The sequence below is a fragment of the Garra rufa genome, chromosome 14 (genome assembly GCF_049309525.1).
Source record: "Garra rufa chromosome 14, GarRuf1.0, whole genome shotgun sequence".
Taxonomy (NCBI): Eukaryota; Metazoa; Chordata; class Actinopteri; order Cypriniformes; family Cyprinidae; genus Garra; species Garra rufa.
The window spans coordinates 9,316,398-9,332,104 of record NC_133374.1 but is presented as its reverse complement, the minus strand read 5'-3'; the positions used below and the strand labels follow the sequence as shown (position 1 = coordinate 9,332,104).

The 15,707-nt window shown below is 37.0% G+C and overlaps 1 protein-coding gene across 1 annotated transcript; it reads right to left on the bottom strand.

Annotated features, from left to right (window-relative positions):
- Positions 1-6,372: 6,372 nt before the first annotated feature.
- On the bottom strand, positions 6,373-13,519 carry LOC141285302 (B-cell receptor CD22-like). The gene is made up of 10 exons (XM_073818331.1): positions 13,486-13,519; positions 12,943-13,380; positions 12,218-12,541; positions 11,857-12,114; positions 10,050-10,316; positions 9,435-9,701; positions 9,055-9,333; positions 8,652-8,915; positions 8,291-8,545; positions 6,373-6,386 (listed from the first exon to the last, which is right to left on the bottom strand). Exons 1-10 carry the CDS (start codon positions 13,517-13,519, stop codon positions 6,373-6,375), a joined length of 2,400 nt encoding a protein of 799 aa, XP_073674432.1.
- Between the last annotated feature and the right edge of the window lie 2,188 nt (positions 13,520-15,707).

The window sequence follows — 15,707 nt, the reverse complement described above, 5'->3', positions numbered from 1 at the left end:
ATATATGTATGTATACTGCCCTCCAAAGGCAAAGCGCAGTAACTACACATTTGGTCAATATTGAGTTAAGGCTTAAAATGGGCTTTGTGACAACCGTCTTGTCTTGTGGCAAAGTCTCCTGGTTCAATTTTGTCCCGATTCAGAGAAACGAGAGTGTCAAAATCGCAGTAACTACATAATCCAAACTAATACCATATAAGGTGTAAAAACTTTAAAGGCTTTTTTCTCAGTTTCAGTGTTGGCGTAGTTACTGCACTTTCCCTTTGTAGGGCAGTGTATATATATATGTATGTATGTATATGTGACCCTGGACCACAAAACCAGTCTTAAGTCGCTGGGGTATATTTGTAGCAATAGCCAAAAATACATTGCATGGGTCAAAATTTTTGATTTTTCTTTTATGCCAAAAATCATTAAGAAATTAAGTAAAGTTCATGTTCCATGAAGAATTTTTGTAAAATTCCTACTGTTAACATATCAAAATGTAATTTTTGATTTGTAATATGCATTGTTAAGAACCTAATTTGGACAACTTTAAAGGTGATTTTCTCAGTCTTTTTGATTTTTTTGTATCCTCAGATTTCTGATTTCAAATAGATGTATCTTAGTCAAATATTGTCCTATCCTAATAAACCATACATCAATAGAAAGCTTATTTATTGAGCTTTCATATGATGTATAAATCTCAGTTTTGTCAAATTTAACCTTATGACTGGTTTTGTGGTCCAGGGTCACATATATATATATATATATATAGGGAGAGAGAGTGAATAAAAAATGGGTACCTATTTGTGCTGACAGATCCATAGTAATATACAGTAGTTGTTTCTGATGGGGTTAATTGGAAAAGGTAGAAAGGATCTGCTTCATATTTTTGATCAAATCTTGCCTTCTTGATGAACCTGCAAAATTACAAACACATTTATTAAAAATGTGTTTTAAAGGAAAGAAAATAATAACAGCCACAAACTAACAACAAATAGAGCTCCTGTCCATCAGTTTCCTTAAACTCAAAAATTGCTTTAAAATGTTGTATGAGTATTTAAAAGTAATGTTTCAAAAGAGAAAGACTAAAAGAGGACCTTACCTGTATATCAGGAAGATGGCCACACCAGTGAGAATCAGTGAAGAAGATTTTTATTAATCAGAATCAAGTATAATCAATGTGATTATAGCCATATATGCATCAAATTATTTCACTATTATAATCATGTGTCTTTCTGGGTGTGTAAGGGCCTGCAGGAGAATGGAATGTGCAAACATTGCAAAAGTCACATATGGTGGACCTCATATGATGACGCTATATGGTTTGTTTTGACATTAGACAAAATATATGGTGAGGCCCACGAGCCAGGCCATGTCCACTAGAGAGGCCAGGGTAAGGAAGAACTTGTTATGTTAGGGGCCTCTAGCTAGTCCATGGTGGAGAAGAACATCTGTTTATAATAATAATGGTAAATCTAAGGACCCTCAAGAATTTAGTTTGACATGTGTGTGTGAGAAGGCAGGTATAAAAACCCTGCCTCGACAAAGCTAAGTTAGTTCTCTAGGACCAGACTGCAGAGCCTGTTCTCTGTGGATGGCTAGGGTGCTCGGCTTAATTGTTTCGGCAATAAAGTCTATTCTTTTGGTATCAAAACCCAAGTCTCAAAAATGTTTCTTCAACTGAAAAAGAGGGAAACCACTTCATATTGGCGTAGTCGGCAGGATGGAAAGGAGCACGGGTGAAAGACCATTTTGGGCTGTCTGGACTGAGCAACATAAACAGTGGCCACTAAAAAAGGTAGGCAGTTTTTGCTTGCATAATTAGTTTGTGTTGTTCAGCCAGGTCTGCCCGAGATGGTAAGAACACTCAGATATTTGCTCTTCCAAATTTAAAAGAACAAAAAAGGGGTTTTGATTCCAAAAGAACTAAATGCATGCATTGATCTGTGTTTTCTGTTGTTTTGGTTTTGAGAAGAATAGGGAATACAGATTTTAATATTTTTATAAGTGTAAAGTTTATGTTAGATGTTTAAAGTGTTAAAAGAGAAGTCCTAGGCAAAAGACCTACAAGAGATAGGCTTTATTTCTGCAAGGGTTGCCTTCATTGTGTAGAGGAAGTGAATCAATGAGACAGAGCGCAAACTTGCCAGATTGTTTCCCTGTGTTGAGGAAGTGTATCAGGGAATGTTAAGTTGTTTAAGTGTATTTGATTTGTTTTGTGTAAGAGCTGAATATGATCTGTGTTTATTGTTAAGTGGGCCTTGAGGATAGCAATAAACGTGAAGCAGATAAAGTAAAGTCCTATGGATACCGCTCTGTAGAGGAGTTAGGAGGCTACAGAGGTCTGTACTGATAGGCAAAAATCCTTCAGAGTACTGCTTTTTTACTGTTTTTAAGGAAACTTTTCAGTGAAAGAGCGAGTAGAACTGACAGGTCACTCAAGAAGAGTGTAGAGTAGTCTGTGTAAATGTATGTGTCAGTGTCTGTGTCTGTGTGAGTGAGGAGAAAAAACTCCATAAAAGGGGGGACCAGATGTGCGTGCCCCTCCCGGTCAAACACTTGAGTGTGGTCGGATTGCAGAGAGAGAGCCCTGAATAATAGGGACTAATAGATAATAATAAATAAAGAAAATGTTGATTAAAAATTATAAAAGAAATAGACTTTGCAAAGTACTATAGTAAGAGATTCATTAAAATAAGAAGTATTAGTTAATGATTTATCTTGATAGATGAATAAATAAGATTGCACGTGCTTAAGAACATAATATTTTATATCTAATGACGTCTAAAATTTGTATCTTGTTATCCCTGGAAGACAGTATGGAAATTAATCCATTACAGAGTTTCAGAGATTTGGGGTTGAATTAACTAAAAGACAACTTGTGTAATGCAATGTGGAATAAGAACAAGATTGGGTGGCCAAGTTAATAGAAATGATGATTTAAAGGCCATAGACATTTTAAAATAGTAAAGGGAACTTGGTGAATAAATATATGCTGATATGGAAAAATTCATTCACCATTACTAGATTATTCTGAACAGTCTATGTGAATGTAAAAGAAAAAATAGGATGGAAATCTTTGTTTCACAATATGCATGCCATGCTGTTGTAGAAAGAAGAAGGATCATTTTGTTTTATTGTAGTATACTTAGATAATAAAGGTAGCTATTTTCTGCATTTTGCAAAGAAGAAACTGCTTGCTATTTTCGCAATGAAGAACTTGCTTTACTAAAATAGAATAAGGGAACTGCTGTTTTTAACCAGATGAAAACGACCATTGAAAGATCTGGCTGAAAAGTGAAATTTAGTTAGAGCTGATTGCTCAGACACAACTGAGGTCATAGTTTACTAAGATTCGATTTGATTAATGCAGTCTCTTGAGTGTTCAAATTTCAGATGACTTCGGGAACAGTGCCTTGACAAAGGAAAGCAAAGAACTGGAGGCTGTCTAACACTGTGATGAAGAAGCAAAGACAAGGCTGCGGAGAGAAGAAGGGGGAGGGGCTGATGGACTTTCAACCCCCCTCCTAAAAGAGGAACACACACTCCTGTATGGAGAAAGACTGACTTAAAGCAGGAAAAGGTGAACATTTCACTTGAGACTTTTCCTGAGAATGAAAAGAACATACGGAAATGCAAAACTCTGGCAGGATCAAGCAAAAGCCAGACTGAGGAGAAGCAAAGAAACATCGGAGAACATACAACCCAACATCAAGCCTTTGACTGCCATCACAGACTGACGACCCAGTGCAACAGCTAAAGAGCTCCAACAGACTGATGATCTACACAGAAGAACTTTCATCACTTCCCATCGTGTGCACAGGTGCTGCATATCTAATGATCACTATAGAGACTGCTTCAAATTTGGTTAATTAATTTAATAACTTACTATTGATTATTCACTGGTCTCACAGCAGCTCTTTGAATTCTGTGTTTTAACTAACATTCTTGATCTGCTTTTCATTAGGTACCAGTCCAGCCTTATGTCTTAAAGAAAAAGGAATTTTGACAGAAAAAGTGAATGCTGAACTCACCAATTAGATAAAAATGGAGCTGGATTTGGCATAGAGATAGCTATTCATTAACCAACTAAGGGAAATTTACAACTGAATTATCGATAACAATGCTGAGCTTGTATGGAAAAAAGGGGGGCAGACAAGATGTCTAATAGGAAAAATAGGGCTGATAAAATAAAAAGTTGGTCACTCCATTTTGTTTAAGGACATTTTGGGGATAGAATGAGGGAAAAAATAACTATAAAGTTCCAAAATCATGAAAAAATCACAAATGCTGTCAACACTGGGGGAAATGAGATAGAAATGTTGATATCCATGGATCCTAGATTATGCAGAAAGCTTTTATGCTCTTCTCTAAGATGCTCATGAGCAATAACAAAAAGTATATGATGAAAATTTAAAGTAGACAAGTAAATGACATTTGAGAAATTACAGTTGGCTCTTAATTGCACAATGCCTAAAACAATTATTCTGAACCAAATAATCTGTTAGATTTTGATGAGGAAAAAAGAAGAGGTTTACATAGCAGTGTTAAATAAATTTTGTGGGGACAGAAGTTACCCAGTTGCATAAAATGATGTTTAGAACCTATGGGAAATACAACCAAAACTACACTTAATAGAGGCTGATAATGAAAAAAGCTTACGTTAGTCTATTCAAAAGCTGAGGCTAAAATCGTTCATTCACAATCAGCTAACGTTGGACAAAAATAAAAATAAAAATGAAGTTAACCAAAAAGGGTGTGTGTGTGAAAAAGAGAGAAAAAGTATGAATGATGGTGTGCAAGGGTGTGATATGGAGTGATAGTGTCTGACGAGACACTGAGGCAAATCAATTATTTTGCCAAAACAGCTGTATGCAAATTTGAAATGTGGGCCCACAGGGCATGTTATGCCCAGTAAAATTATGACCATGGATGAATTTGGTTAAGTTTCCTGGTCAGCACCTTGGTTATTGTTGTGGCAGAAAGAAAAATGCCACACTTGCGCAGCGTATTGCATTGGAAGGCAAAGCAAGAAAGCTTGCTCTGTCCACCCCACATCTAACTTCCTTTTCAGCAAATCATCAGAGAGCTGATTGTGTGTCAAAATGAAAAATATTGTTTTCTGACTGTTAACAAGAATTAAGTGGGTTAAGTGTTTTCCAGGTTGAAAGGCCTATGCTATTGAGCAAGATAGGTCTAAGAAGTTATCCAATGGTAGTAGGACAATGATAGTTGTATAACAAAGTGAAAACTGAATTTGCAAATTGTTGAGAATGAATTGGAAATTAATTAAAACTAGTAACAATGCAATTCATGTAATAAAACCCAGCTCATTATATTGATAGCAATGGATATGAGAGCCCAGGGGCCAGGACAGCCCTTAACCCACATGACATTTCCACAGGTCGGACCAAGAAGGACGACCGGCCAGATGAAAAAATTTGCATGTCTGATATCACTAATAAAAATTCTGAAAGTTTCCCTTTACAGGTAACTGCACAATCAAGGCCAGGAAATGGTTGGCTCCACCAATAAGAACCATTGAGGATGCAGTTATGATCTCAAGGGAGAATCTTACATCAGCAACATGGTTGCAGAGTGACACCTAGGTCCAAATCTCCCACCTTAAATGCGCCAACCAGCTTCAACAACCCTACACAGCATGAAGCGAGGGATCAAGGGCGTGCTAGTAACGACCCTCTCTTGCCAACGAGGGAAAGACCATCGCAACGGCTCGTAAAGAGTCATCCTGGTGAAGATGTAGGCCAACAAATGGAAAGGAGGAAATGGAAAGAGAATGAAAGTTGAAACAGACAATGAGAAAGAACGCAAAAAGAAAAAGACAAAGACAGAGAATGAAGCAGACATGTAAAATTGTGTCATGAAAGAACTTTTGATATTAGAAAGGCAGGATCTTTTTACTTCTCCCCTAAAATCAAGTGTGAATGAGTGGGGAGGAGGGTTTTTGGTCCTGCAGCTTTACCAAGTGCTATTCTATAATCTGGTCATTAGTAATGAAGCAATGTGACCTACCTTAGTCACCAGCTAGTGATACCGAATTATGAAGCTACTCTGAGTAAAGACAGGCAAAGGTGAGACTTGATAAGTCTCAAAGGGGGAAGGTTGAAGATTTTATTCAGGCAACATGCTTTGCATGCTGAGAAGCTGCTTGAAGAGAGAGAAAGAAGATGACGAAGGCGACAAATATCAGTAAAGTGATTGACGAGCTGCCCCATGCAAAGGGGGACGTCTGGCTGACAAAGGTAAATGAACATACAGTGGTGTATGGGAGCTGAACACGCAGCGACATCACTGTGTGGGAGTAATCTGAGGTCAGTACAGGCCAACGAATGACAGCAAGGAGAAGTTAGCAGGAGTTAGCAGGTGTCACATGGCAGTACCTGACAAGAATTGTACACATTAATTTAAACAGGAAGATGAGGAAAATGAAGGAATCCCTAGAGACCGACCCGAGTCTGCAGATATTAGCAACAAATATGATCGTTCTGATCTTGCTCATTGCTACTCTGATCGAGAAGGCCGAGATGTCCAAGAAGTAAAGGCAGGAGATGAACACTAGCTGGACCACCCAGATCCTGCCCACTCCTATGCCAGCAACATGTGGTGGAGACTGATTAGCCACAACAAGGCAAGAAATCATCTGATCAAGGCGAAAAGTGAAATTGGCATGAAAGTAATTTCACTGCAAGATCACAGCAAATATTTAAGCTTGGGAAGAGACAACCCTGTTCCGAAAGAACATTAACTATAAAATAGCCTTTAAGTTGATAAGTCGAAGTGACAAGGTATGAACTGATAAGTTTCATGAACACTACGAAGGTAATGATGGAGGCATCAAGGAAGACCTGCAAGAACTAAGACAGCACTGCGAAACCAACTCGTCTTTTACCAGCTCACTGCATCTACGGGGGGTGTGTACAATAGTGGAGACTACATGTTGTACATATATTCCAGACAATGATGCAGATGAACACATGATAGACCTAGGCATCCATAACATGACTAAAGCAATAGAAAGTCTGACCGCAAGAGAAATGAATACTGATGATAATGTATGGGGATGAAACTGGTTTAAAGGAATTATGGTAGAAAGCTGAACACATTAGATTAATTGCCCTCTCAGCACTAGCTATGTTGCAATGTATGTGGCCTTGTATAATGTTCATGATCAGAAGAGCTGTGAATTCAACATGAAATCTTCAATAGCTCACCACATGGTAATATAAAATGTCATAAGGTTAGATGCAGTAAAATTGGGAGGTAAATGTTTCATAGAGAGAAGCAGACAGATAAATAACCCCTCAGAATGCTGTGGCGTGACTCAGCCCTTGGGTATCGAAACATAGTGACTTTGGTTAGTCAATGAGTAGTAGTTACTGGAAAAAAACTGAATTAGGAAACAGCACTGTGGAGAAAGTGAGACGTAAAACGTCTCAAAGGGGGAAATATGAAGAAGATTTTTATTAATCAGAATCAAGTATAATCAATGTGATTATAGCCATATATGCATCAAATTATTTCACTATTATAATCATGTGTCTTTCTGGGTGTGTAAGGGCCTGCAGGAGAATGGAATGTGCAAACATTGCAAAAGTCACATATGGTGGACCTCATATGATGACGCTATATGGTTTGTTTTGACATTAGACAAAATATATGGTGAGGCCCACGAGCCAGGCCATGTCCACTAGAGAGGCCAGGGTAAGGAAGAACTTGTTATGTTAGGGGCCTCTAGCTAGTCCATGGTGGAGAAGAACATCTGTTTATAATAATAATGGTAAATCTAAGGACCCTCAAGAATTTAGTTTGACATGTGTGTGTGAGAAGGCAGGTATAAAAACCCTGCCTCGACAAAGCTAAGTTAGTTCTCTAGGACCAGACTGCAGAGCCTGTTCTCTGTGGATGGCTAGGGTGCTCGGCTTAATTGTTTCGGCAATAAAGTCTATTCTTTTGGTATCAAAACCCAAGTCTCAAAAATGTTTCTTCAACTGAAAAAGAGGGAAACCACTTCATCAGCAGGAGAAAGATGACGTTATAGATCATGAGAAAGTTGCCTACATTAAAAGGGGGAAAGAAAACAGATGATTAAATCCCTAAATCTGACCTTGACTGTGATTATTAGGATGAAAATGTAAAAAAGCGATCAAGGGTCTATGAAATTACTAAAATGAGCTATACAAGTTAAGTGGTATAAAATGTATACAGCAATAGCTTGTAAAATGTGCAAATAATTACTTTATTTTGTTATTTGAGTTATTTGATACATTTGTTGTTTCATACTCACTAAATAACATGATGTGTTCAGATCGCGATTTTCCCATATCATTGGCTGCTGAACAGTAATACTTCCCTGGGTCCTGAGGCCAAACAGTGAAGCTCTGCTGGTGTGACACTACTTTTGTGTTGTCCCCCTGTTTGTACCATTTGTAGTCGGTGGCAGGAGGATATGCATCTGCACTACAGGTCAGAGAGACTGGAAGCTTCCAGTTCCACTGAGTAAAGACTGTCATGTTATGGACTATATTTATGTTTGGAGCATCTATAGAGTCCCGAGAAACAGACATTAATATTCACAATTAACAATTAGCATATGGAATGATTATGCAATTTATTGTTAGAATTGAATGTCATGGCTAAGTACTCACACTTCACCTTGATCTCTACTGATGGAGATTCGGTGTTTCCAATGAAATTATGAGCAATACAGACATATTGACCAGAGTCAGAGATTTCCAGAAAATAAAAGTGCAGGCTCTGTTCATGTCCAACTGTTTTTAACTGTCCATTAAAGCGTTTCTTCCACTCATAAGAGGATGGAGCAGGTTTGAAACCAGCCTCACATGTAAGGGTCAGCTCACTCCCAAATGTCTGTTCTCCTTTAGAACTTACAGTCACAGTTTTAGGTGGATCTGTATAAACGTTATATAAGAAGATGAAAGTAGTATTGGTATTGGTTTGGTTACTTTGAAGTAAATTAAGGAATCTCAAGTCCTTAAAATATATTTTAAAAAATTGTACATATTTCAATTTGGACTGATTATTACTTACGCACAGTTAGCTCTTTTTTAGTCTCTTGTTCTCCTTCACTATTTTGTGCTTTGCATGCGTACATTCCTGCATCTGACTCAGTGACATTCAAGTAGAAACTCAACTTGTTTGCAGATGTGGTGCTGTTCCTTCGTTTGCCCTGAATATTTCTCAGATCACCCTGAGGTCCTGTTACTGTGAGGTGTGACTTAGGAAAGCTTTGAACCGTGCAGATAATGGAGATCACTTCAAACTCTCTCACTTCCTTCTTCATGGTCAAATTGAGATTAGACGGAGGATCTGCAGAGTTTAAAAGAAAAAGTGACAAAATGGTTCCGCTATTTGTGAAATTATTAACTTTGATTAGTTAAGATATAGATTTTAGAGCAAAACAGACTTACAAAGCACATCAAGTTGAATGGTGTGTGATCTTGTACCTATGTCATTGGTTACATCACATGTGTACTGCCCTGCATGTTGAATGGTCACTTTCTCAATGTTTAACTGTTGTCCAGTTTCCAGTGATGATGGGAAAGAAGACAGTCCAGGTGTGTGCTTCCATGTGTACCTGCATTGCCTAGGGTTAGCATCAGCTGAGCACGTCAAAGTCAGTGTAGTGTCCACTTTTACAGAGGTTGCGCCCTCGATTTTAATGTTTCTTGGTGAATCTGTGAAAACATAACTAAAAATTTAGAGGAGTATAGTCACACAATTAGTACAATATAACAAAATATTAATGGAGGTTTTTGTAGGAATATATAATTTTAACTAATAATTACATTTTTAATTGTGAAGAGATTCATCCTCTAACATGCTTTTGCTAATTTCCATTTAAATTAGTTTAGTTTGCAGGAGTTTTCTAAATGAAAATTAGTAATGTTAACTTTTAACTTTATGATTTATGCTAAATATGAAATCAAACTCTAAAAGATATTTCATTGAAAACATTACCATAAGCATGTTATTTCTTTGTTGAAGGTACAAATAAAAAGTGTTGCAAATAATGTAATATTTACACTTTACAGATACTTCGAGTTTATTTGATGTTGCTGTTTTTATCTTATTATCAGCCTGGCATTGGTAAAATCCTTTGTGTTCTGCAGAAACTTTACTGATGGTTAATGTCTCGCTGGTTTCACTGTGGGATTGGGAATCTTTGTACCATGTAAACCGATAGACTGCGGGGTTACCTTTCTGGACTGAACACTTCAGTGTCAGTTTGTCTCCCTCTTTAAGATCATTAATGTTGACAAGAGGTTGCACTTTGACACCTTGTGGACCATCTGACAAATGCAATGCACAGGCACAAGAAATGCATTTTTTAGTCAAATAAAAGTATTTCAACAGATGAAGCACCGAAGTTCATAATCTGTATGAGGTTCTGTAACATTCAGATCGTTTTTTTTTTTTTTTTTTTTATTAAACATCAGAGTACAAGTACATCAAGTACAATTTTTTGTGTACAAAACAGTAACAATCACGCCAGGGAAGAAGACAACTAAAATAACATACAATAAAAGAAGAAAATAAAAATACATAAATCATATAGATGCATTGTAAAGCAAAAACATTGTATGCGATCTAACAGCTTTCTTATTCGTAGAGCAGGAAATGGAGGAGATGTATTGTTTTACATCAACAGAGAGTTCAAAAAAGGTAGGTTTCTTATTCTGGAATTTCGATTTATGAATGTAAAACTTGGTCAGAATAATAATTAGATTAATTAGATAAAATTCAGAGGTAAAGTTCATGTCATAGGTAACAAAACCAAACAGTACATTTTCCCATTTCAGCATAAAGCCAGGATAAATATGGTCGGCAATATATTCACTTAGTTTACTCCAAAGCAGCCTATGAGGACACATCCAAAATAAGTGCACAAGTGTTTCTCTTTGATCTCCACAAAATGAGCAATTAACATCAATATCTTTTTTAAGCTTCTGTAGGTATTGGTTAGTTGGGTAAAACCTATGAAGCATCTTAAATGAAATTTCTTTAACTTTATTAGTTAAAAAAAACTTATGCGGCAGCAGCCATATTTTACTCCAACACATATCACCAACAAAATTAGACCAGTATGGTACTGATGATGGTACAGGGATCATTTCTTGCTGGAAAAATCGGCGAATGTTTTTATTTACACTTTTACTCTGAACTGAAAGACAGCTTTTACCAATATGTGTTTCCAAAACATTCCCTAATACAGGAGGATTGTAATTTCCCATACCGCCTCTAAATAACGATATTACACCTGTAGGGATGGCATCAAAGACAACTGAAAAATCCTTTGGGGTGACAGGGATTCCGAATTTAGTGAGAAATTCATAGTAAGAATAAAGTTGACCATCCTGATTAAACAACTGGCTAACCAAAACAATATTGCTTTCAAACCATTGTTTTAAAAAAAGTGATTTGTTTTTAAACAAAATATGCTTATTGTTCCATATGTAGAATTTATGAGGGCTAAAATTGTGTTTGTAAATCATCGACCATGCCAGAAGCATTTGTTTGTGGAAAGAAGCAAGTTTGATTGGAATCTTGTCAATATTATAGTTGCACAATAAAACAAAATTGAGACCACCGAGTGATGTGAAAATATGGTGTGGGATGTAACATTCAGATCGTATCAGTAAACGTGCACATACTGTTTACGTCATCACGTTGATATACGTGTGAGGCAGAGGGATATCGACAGTGTATATGGTTCGAGAGTAATAAAAAGCACGGTATGCAAAAGCTCGGTCTGGTCATTTATAATAGTACACATAAATACCACAGGTTCTTCAAAGGTATCTGTTAACAAAAAGCATTATACCTACTCACACTTCACATCAATTTTAATGATATTTGATTTCTCTGTTCCATACTTGTTTTTAGCTTCACAGTAATATTCTCCACTGTGTTCTGGTTTCACATAAATTAGTTTCAAGTCAGACATTTGTTGAGACTCTTCTAGTTTCTCTTTTTTGAACCATGTGAAGCTGACATCAGGGCGACCTCTGCTGGTGCAGGAGAGAGTGACCGTATCTCCCTCCTTTACATCTTGAGAGCTCACTGTTGCCTTTGTCTCTTTAGGTGCATCTAGAGAAGAAAAAGAGATGAAGACAGCTGCTGTGAATAATGCTCAGTCAGTGACTGTGTACAGTAAATATAGTGTTCATAAACACATGATGTACACACTCACGTTCCACAGACAGAGTGATATTCCTGATCTGGCAGCTGTCCTCACTCTTCGCTGGTCGACATGACAGAATCCTGTTGTCTTCTTTCCATGTCACGTTGAGTTTCAATTTGGTGACCTTTCTGCCGCCTTCTTCCTCTTCAGTCACTGTGGTCATATCAGTTGACAATAAAGACGTCCATTCTTGCTTTTGTTCTGATGTATGAATGAGCCACTCAGGATGAAAATCGCAGGAATCAGATGTGGAACAGTCAACAGTAAATTCATCTGACTCTTGAAGTGGATTTTGCAGCTCAGATGATTCAATGTGCACCTTACAAGGATTGTCTGAAAACGATATAGGGTGAGAAAGGGTGATCCAGAACCTTAAAAAAATGTCCAAAAAAATATTCTCACAATTTCAAATTCTGAAAAAAATAAATAAAATCAGATTTCTGAGATATGAACTCACAGTTCTGAGAAAAGTAAAATTTGTAAATAATAAACTTGTAAATATTGTAACTGTGAGGAAAAAAGTTAGAATTGTGAGTTAGAAAGTCCCATTTGTTTATTTCCTCTTATTCTTGTTTGACTTTTTCCCCACTATTGCAAGTTTATATCACATAATTCAAACTTTTCTTCTTAGAATTGCGAAAGACATGAGACTTAGTAAATGAAGACTGAATTTTCTTAAGAAAAAAACCTTAAGAAAACTTTAAATAAATCTTATCCAGTTATTTATTGCTTACCTGTAACTGTGAGATTTACAACTTTACTCATGTACTTAAAACTGTACTGTGCACGTACTGCAGGTGAAACCATTCTAAGAGCATAGTTCCCACTGTCTGTCTTTTGTAGATCAGTGATTCTTAAATCACATTTTATCATGTCTTTTTCATTGTGTTGCTGCGTCAGTGATGTTGCATCAGTGATGTATTCCACTCTGCTGGAGTAACCCGGTGACTGGGGACGATCTTCTGTGTTACTGTATACAATAGTCCCTTTAAACATTTTTGATTCATCATCATAATTTGGATTTTGAAACCACAACAGTGTATACGTTTTGCCCTTTCGTTTTTCGTAAGTACAGGGGATGGTCACACATGATCCTTCAGTAGCTGTTTCTGTTTTTTCAGTCACTTTTATTAGCTCTTCATCTGAGCTGATGCAGAAGCCCATAAGAAGAGCTGCAGGAAAAACAACACCAGTGATACTTTCACGTATATCATCAATAAATAAGGACAAACATTTAAACAATTGAGCATTCCGTATATAACATAGACAATACACACCAAACAGAAGCAGATGAATCCCTTCATGAACCATCATTCTGTCTGCTGCTAATGAAATAAAGATAGTTATATTATTTTGTTGAGCTCCGGTGTCTTCAGAACAAACTTTGACAGCACATTTAGAGTTTGTCGTTGTGTGTGGGTGAATATGGATATTTCCGTAATCACAGCTGTGAATGAGTCAGTCTGTTTCTTCTTCCTTTTTTTTTTGTTCAACCCTGCGTGCCAGAAAATGTCATTTTGGCAACATATAATTTAATTACTTCTAATTGTTTTTCTGTTGTTGTTTTTGTTTTTTGTTACTGTATTTTATTATACTAATGATGCACAGGGCAACTTTTTGAGCAATGTTGCAGTCAGTGGGCAACCAGGTGAGACACGGGCCCGCGACTGATCTAAATTATCCAAATGGAAATTTTTACCCATTTTAATGGAAAAGTGTCCAAGCAACATTGCTCAAAAAAGAGAGATAAAAAATCTTTTACCTCCAAATCGAATCCGTTGTTCATAAAAACATTCAAACCGCGAAACAAAAGAATTTCACCCATGTGTACAGTGTTTCTAACTTGTTATATTTGCATAGATAAACTTTCAAATAAAATAAGGCAAAAAGCACATATTCCTGGTAGTCATGTTAATTCTGTCATTTAGGTGTGAAGTTCACTTCCTGTGACAGTGGTTAGTGCTGTTAAAACTTTAAAATTTAGAAGAAACACCGTCTAATGGAGGTATCTAACATACTTCTAGATCAGCAGACTGATAGTGCAGCAGGAAAAAGTAAAGATGAGAATCATTCAGGATGTGTTTATGGCCATGTATATACTGTAATTTTTACAATTTACGGAATGACCAAGCTGTATCTAACAGTTTTGTGCATTTAACTTAAGGCTACACCAGTAAACAATCCAGCGTCAAAGAAATATAAGGTGATCTCTAATTTAATAAGCTTCAAGAGAACATCAACACAAGCACTGAATAAGAAAGATGTTGAAGAAATGATCAGAAAACAAACACAAGTGAAGAAATAACATCATCTTACCTTTTTGTGCAGAAATTGTGGCCAGAAGTGCAAAAGCGAATTAAAGGAACACTCCACTTTTTTTGGAAATAGGCTCATTCTCCAACTCCCCCCGAGTTAATAAGTTGATTTTTAGCGTTTTGAAATCCATTCAGCCGTTCTCCTGTTCTGGCGATATCACTTTTAGCATAGCTTAGCATAGATCATTGAATCCTATTAGACCAATAGCATCACGTTCAAAAATGACCAACGAGTTTCGATAATTGTCCTATTTAAAACTTGACTCTTCTGTAGTTATATCGTGTACTAAGACCGGTGGAAATGCAAAGTTTCAATTTTCTAGGCTGATAAGATTGGGAACTACACTCCCATTCCGGTGTAATAGTCAAGGAAGTTTGCTGCTGTAATTTGGCTGAAGCAGGAGCAGTAATACCACGCAGCACATGTGCAAATGCTAAACTAGCTGGGAACTCATTTCTGATAATACTCCGCCTGCTTCGGCCATATTATGGCAGCAAACTTCCTTGACTATTACGCCGGAATGGGAGTGTAGTTCCTAATCTTATCAGCCTATAAACTCGCAGCTTTCCATTTCCACCGGTCTTATTACACGATATAACTACAGAAGAGTCAAGTTTTAAATACAACAAATATGGAAACTCGTTGGTCATTTTTGAACGCGATGCTACTGGTCTAATAGGATTCAATGATCTATGCTAAGCTATGCTAAAAGTGATATCGCCAGAACAGGAGAACCTCAGTCCACAACACCAAACCCCTGACGCTGATTGGTTGGAACACTGTTTGTTTATCTGTGGAAAGGTTGGTAGTGCCGATTGTTTTTTTGGCATATCTCGGACCCTAGGCTGACCAGAGAGACGCATTTTTTTCACAGACAATTTATGGGGCAGGCAGCGAGCGGATCGTGATGAAAGGTCAGCTGAATTTGACACTTTATGTTTCAGGCTAGAAATCGCTGATACAACCTTTAAGTGTATGCTGTTTCTACAGTTCACACTGCTGACAGAAGCAGTTTAAGTTGAACAAGGCAGGAAATGGAGAACCCAACATTGGCAGACTGTAGCAAAATATGTCTGATGTTTCAGTTTTTAAATGTTAAGCAGTTTTAAATCGACTAAACGCTGGAATGTTTGTAAATCATTTAATCAGTTCTAACACATTCACATTGAAATAATACAAACAA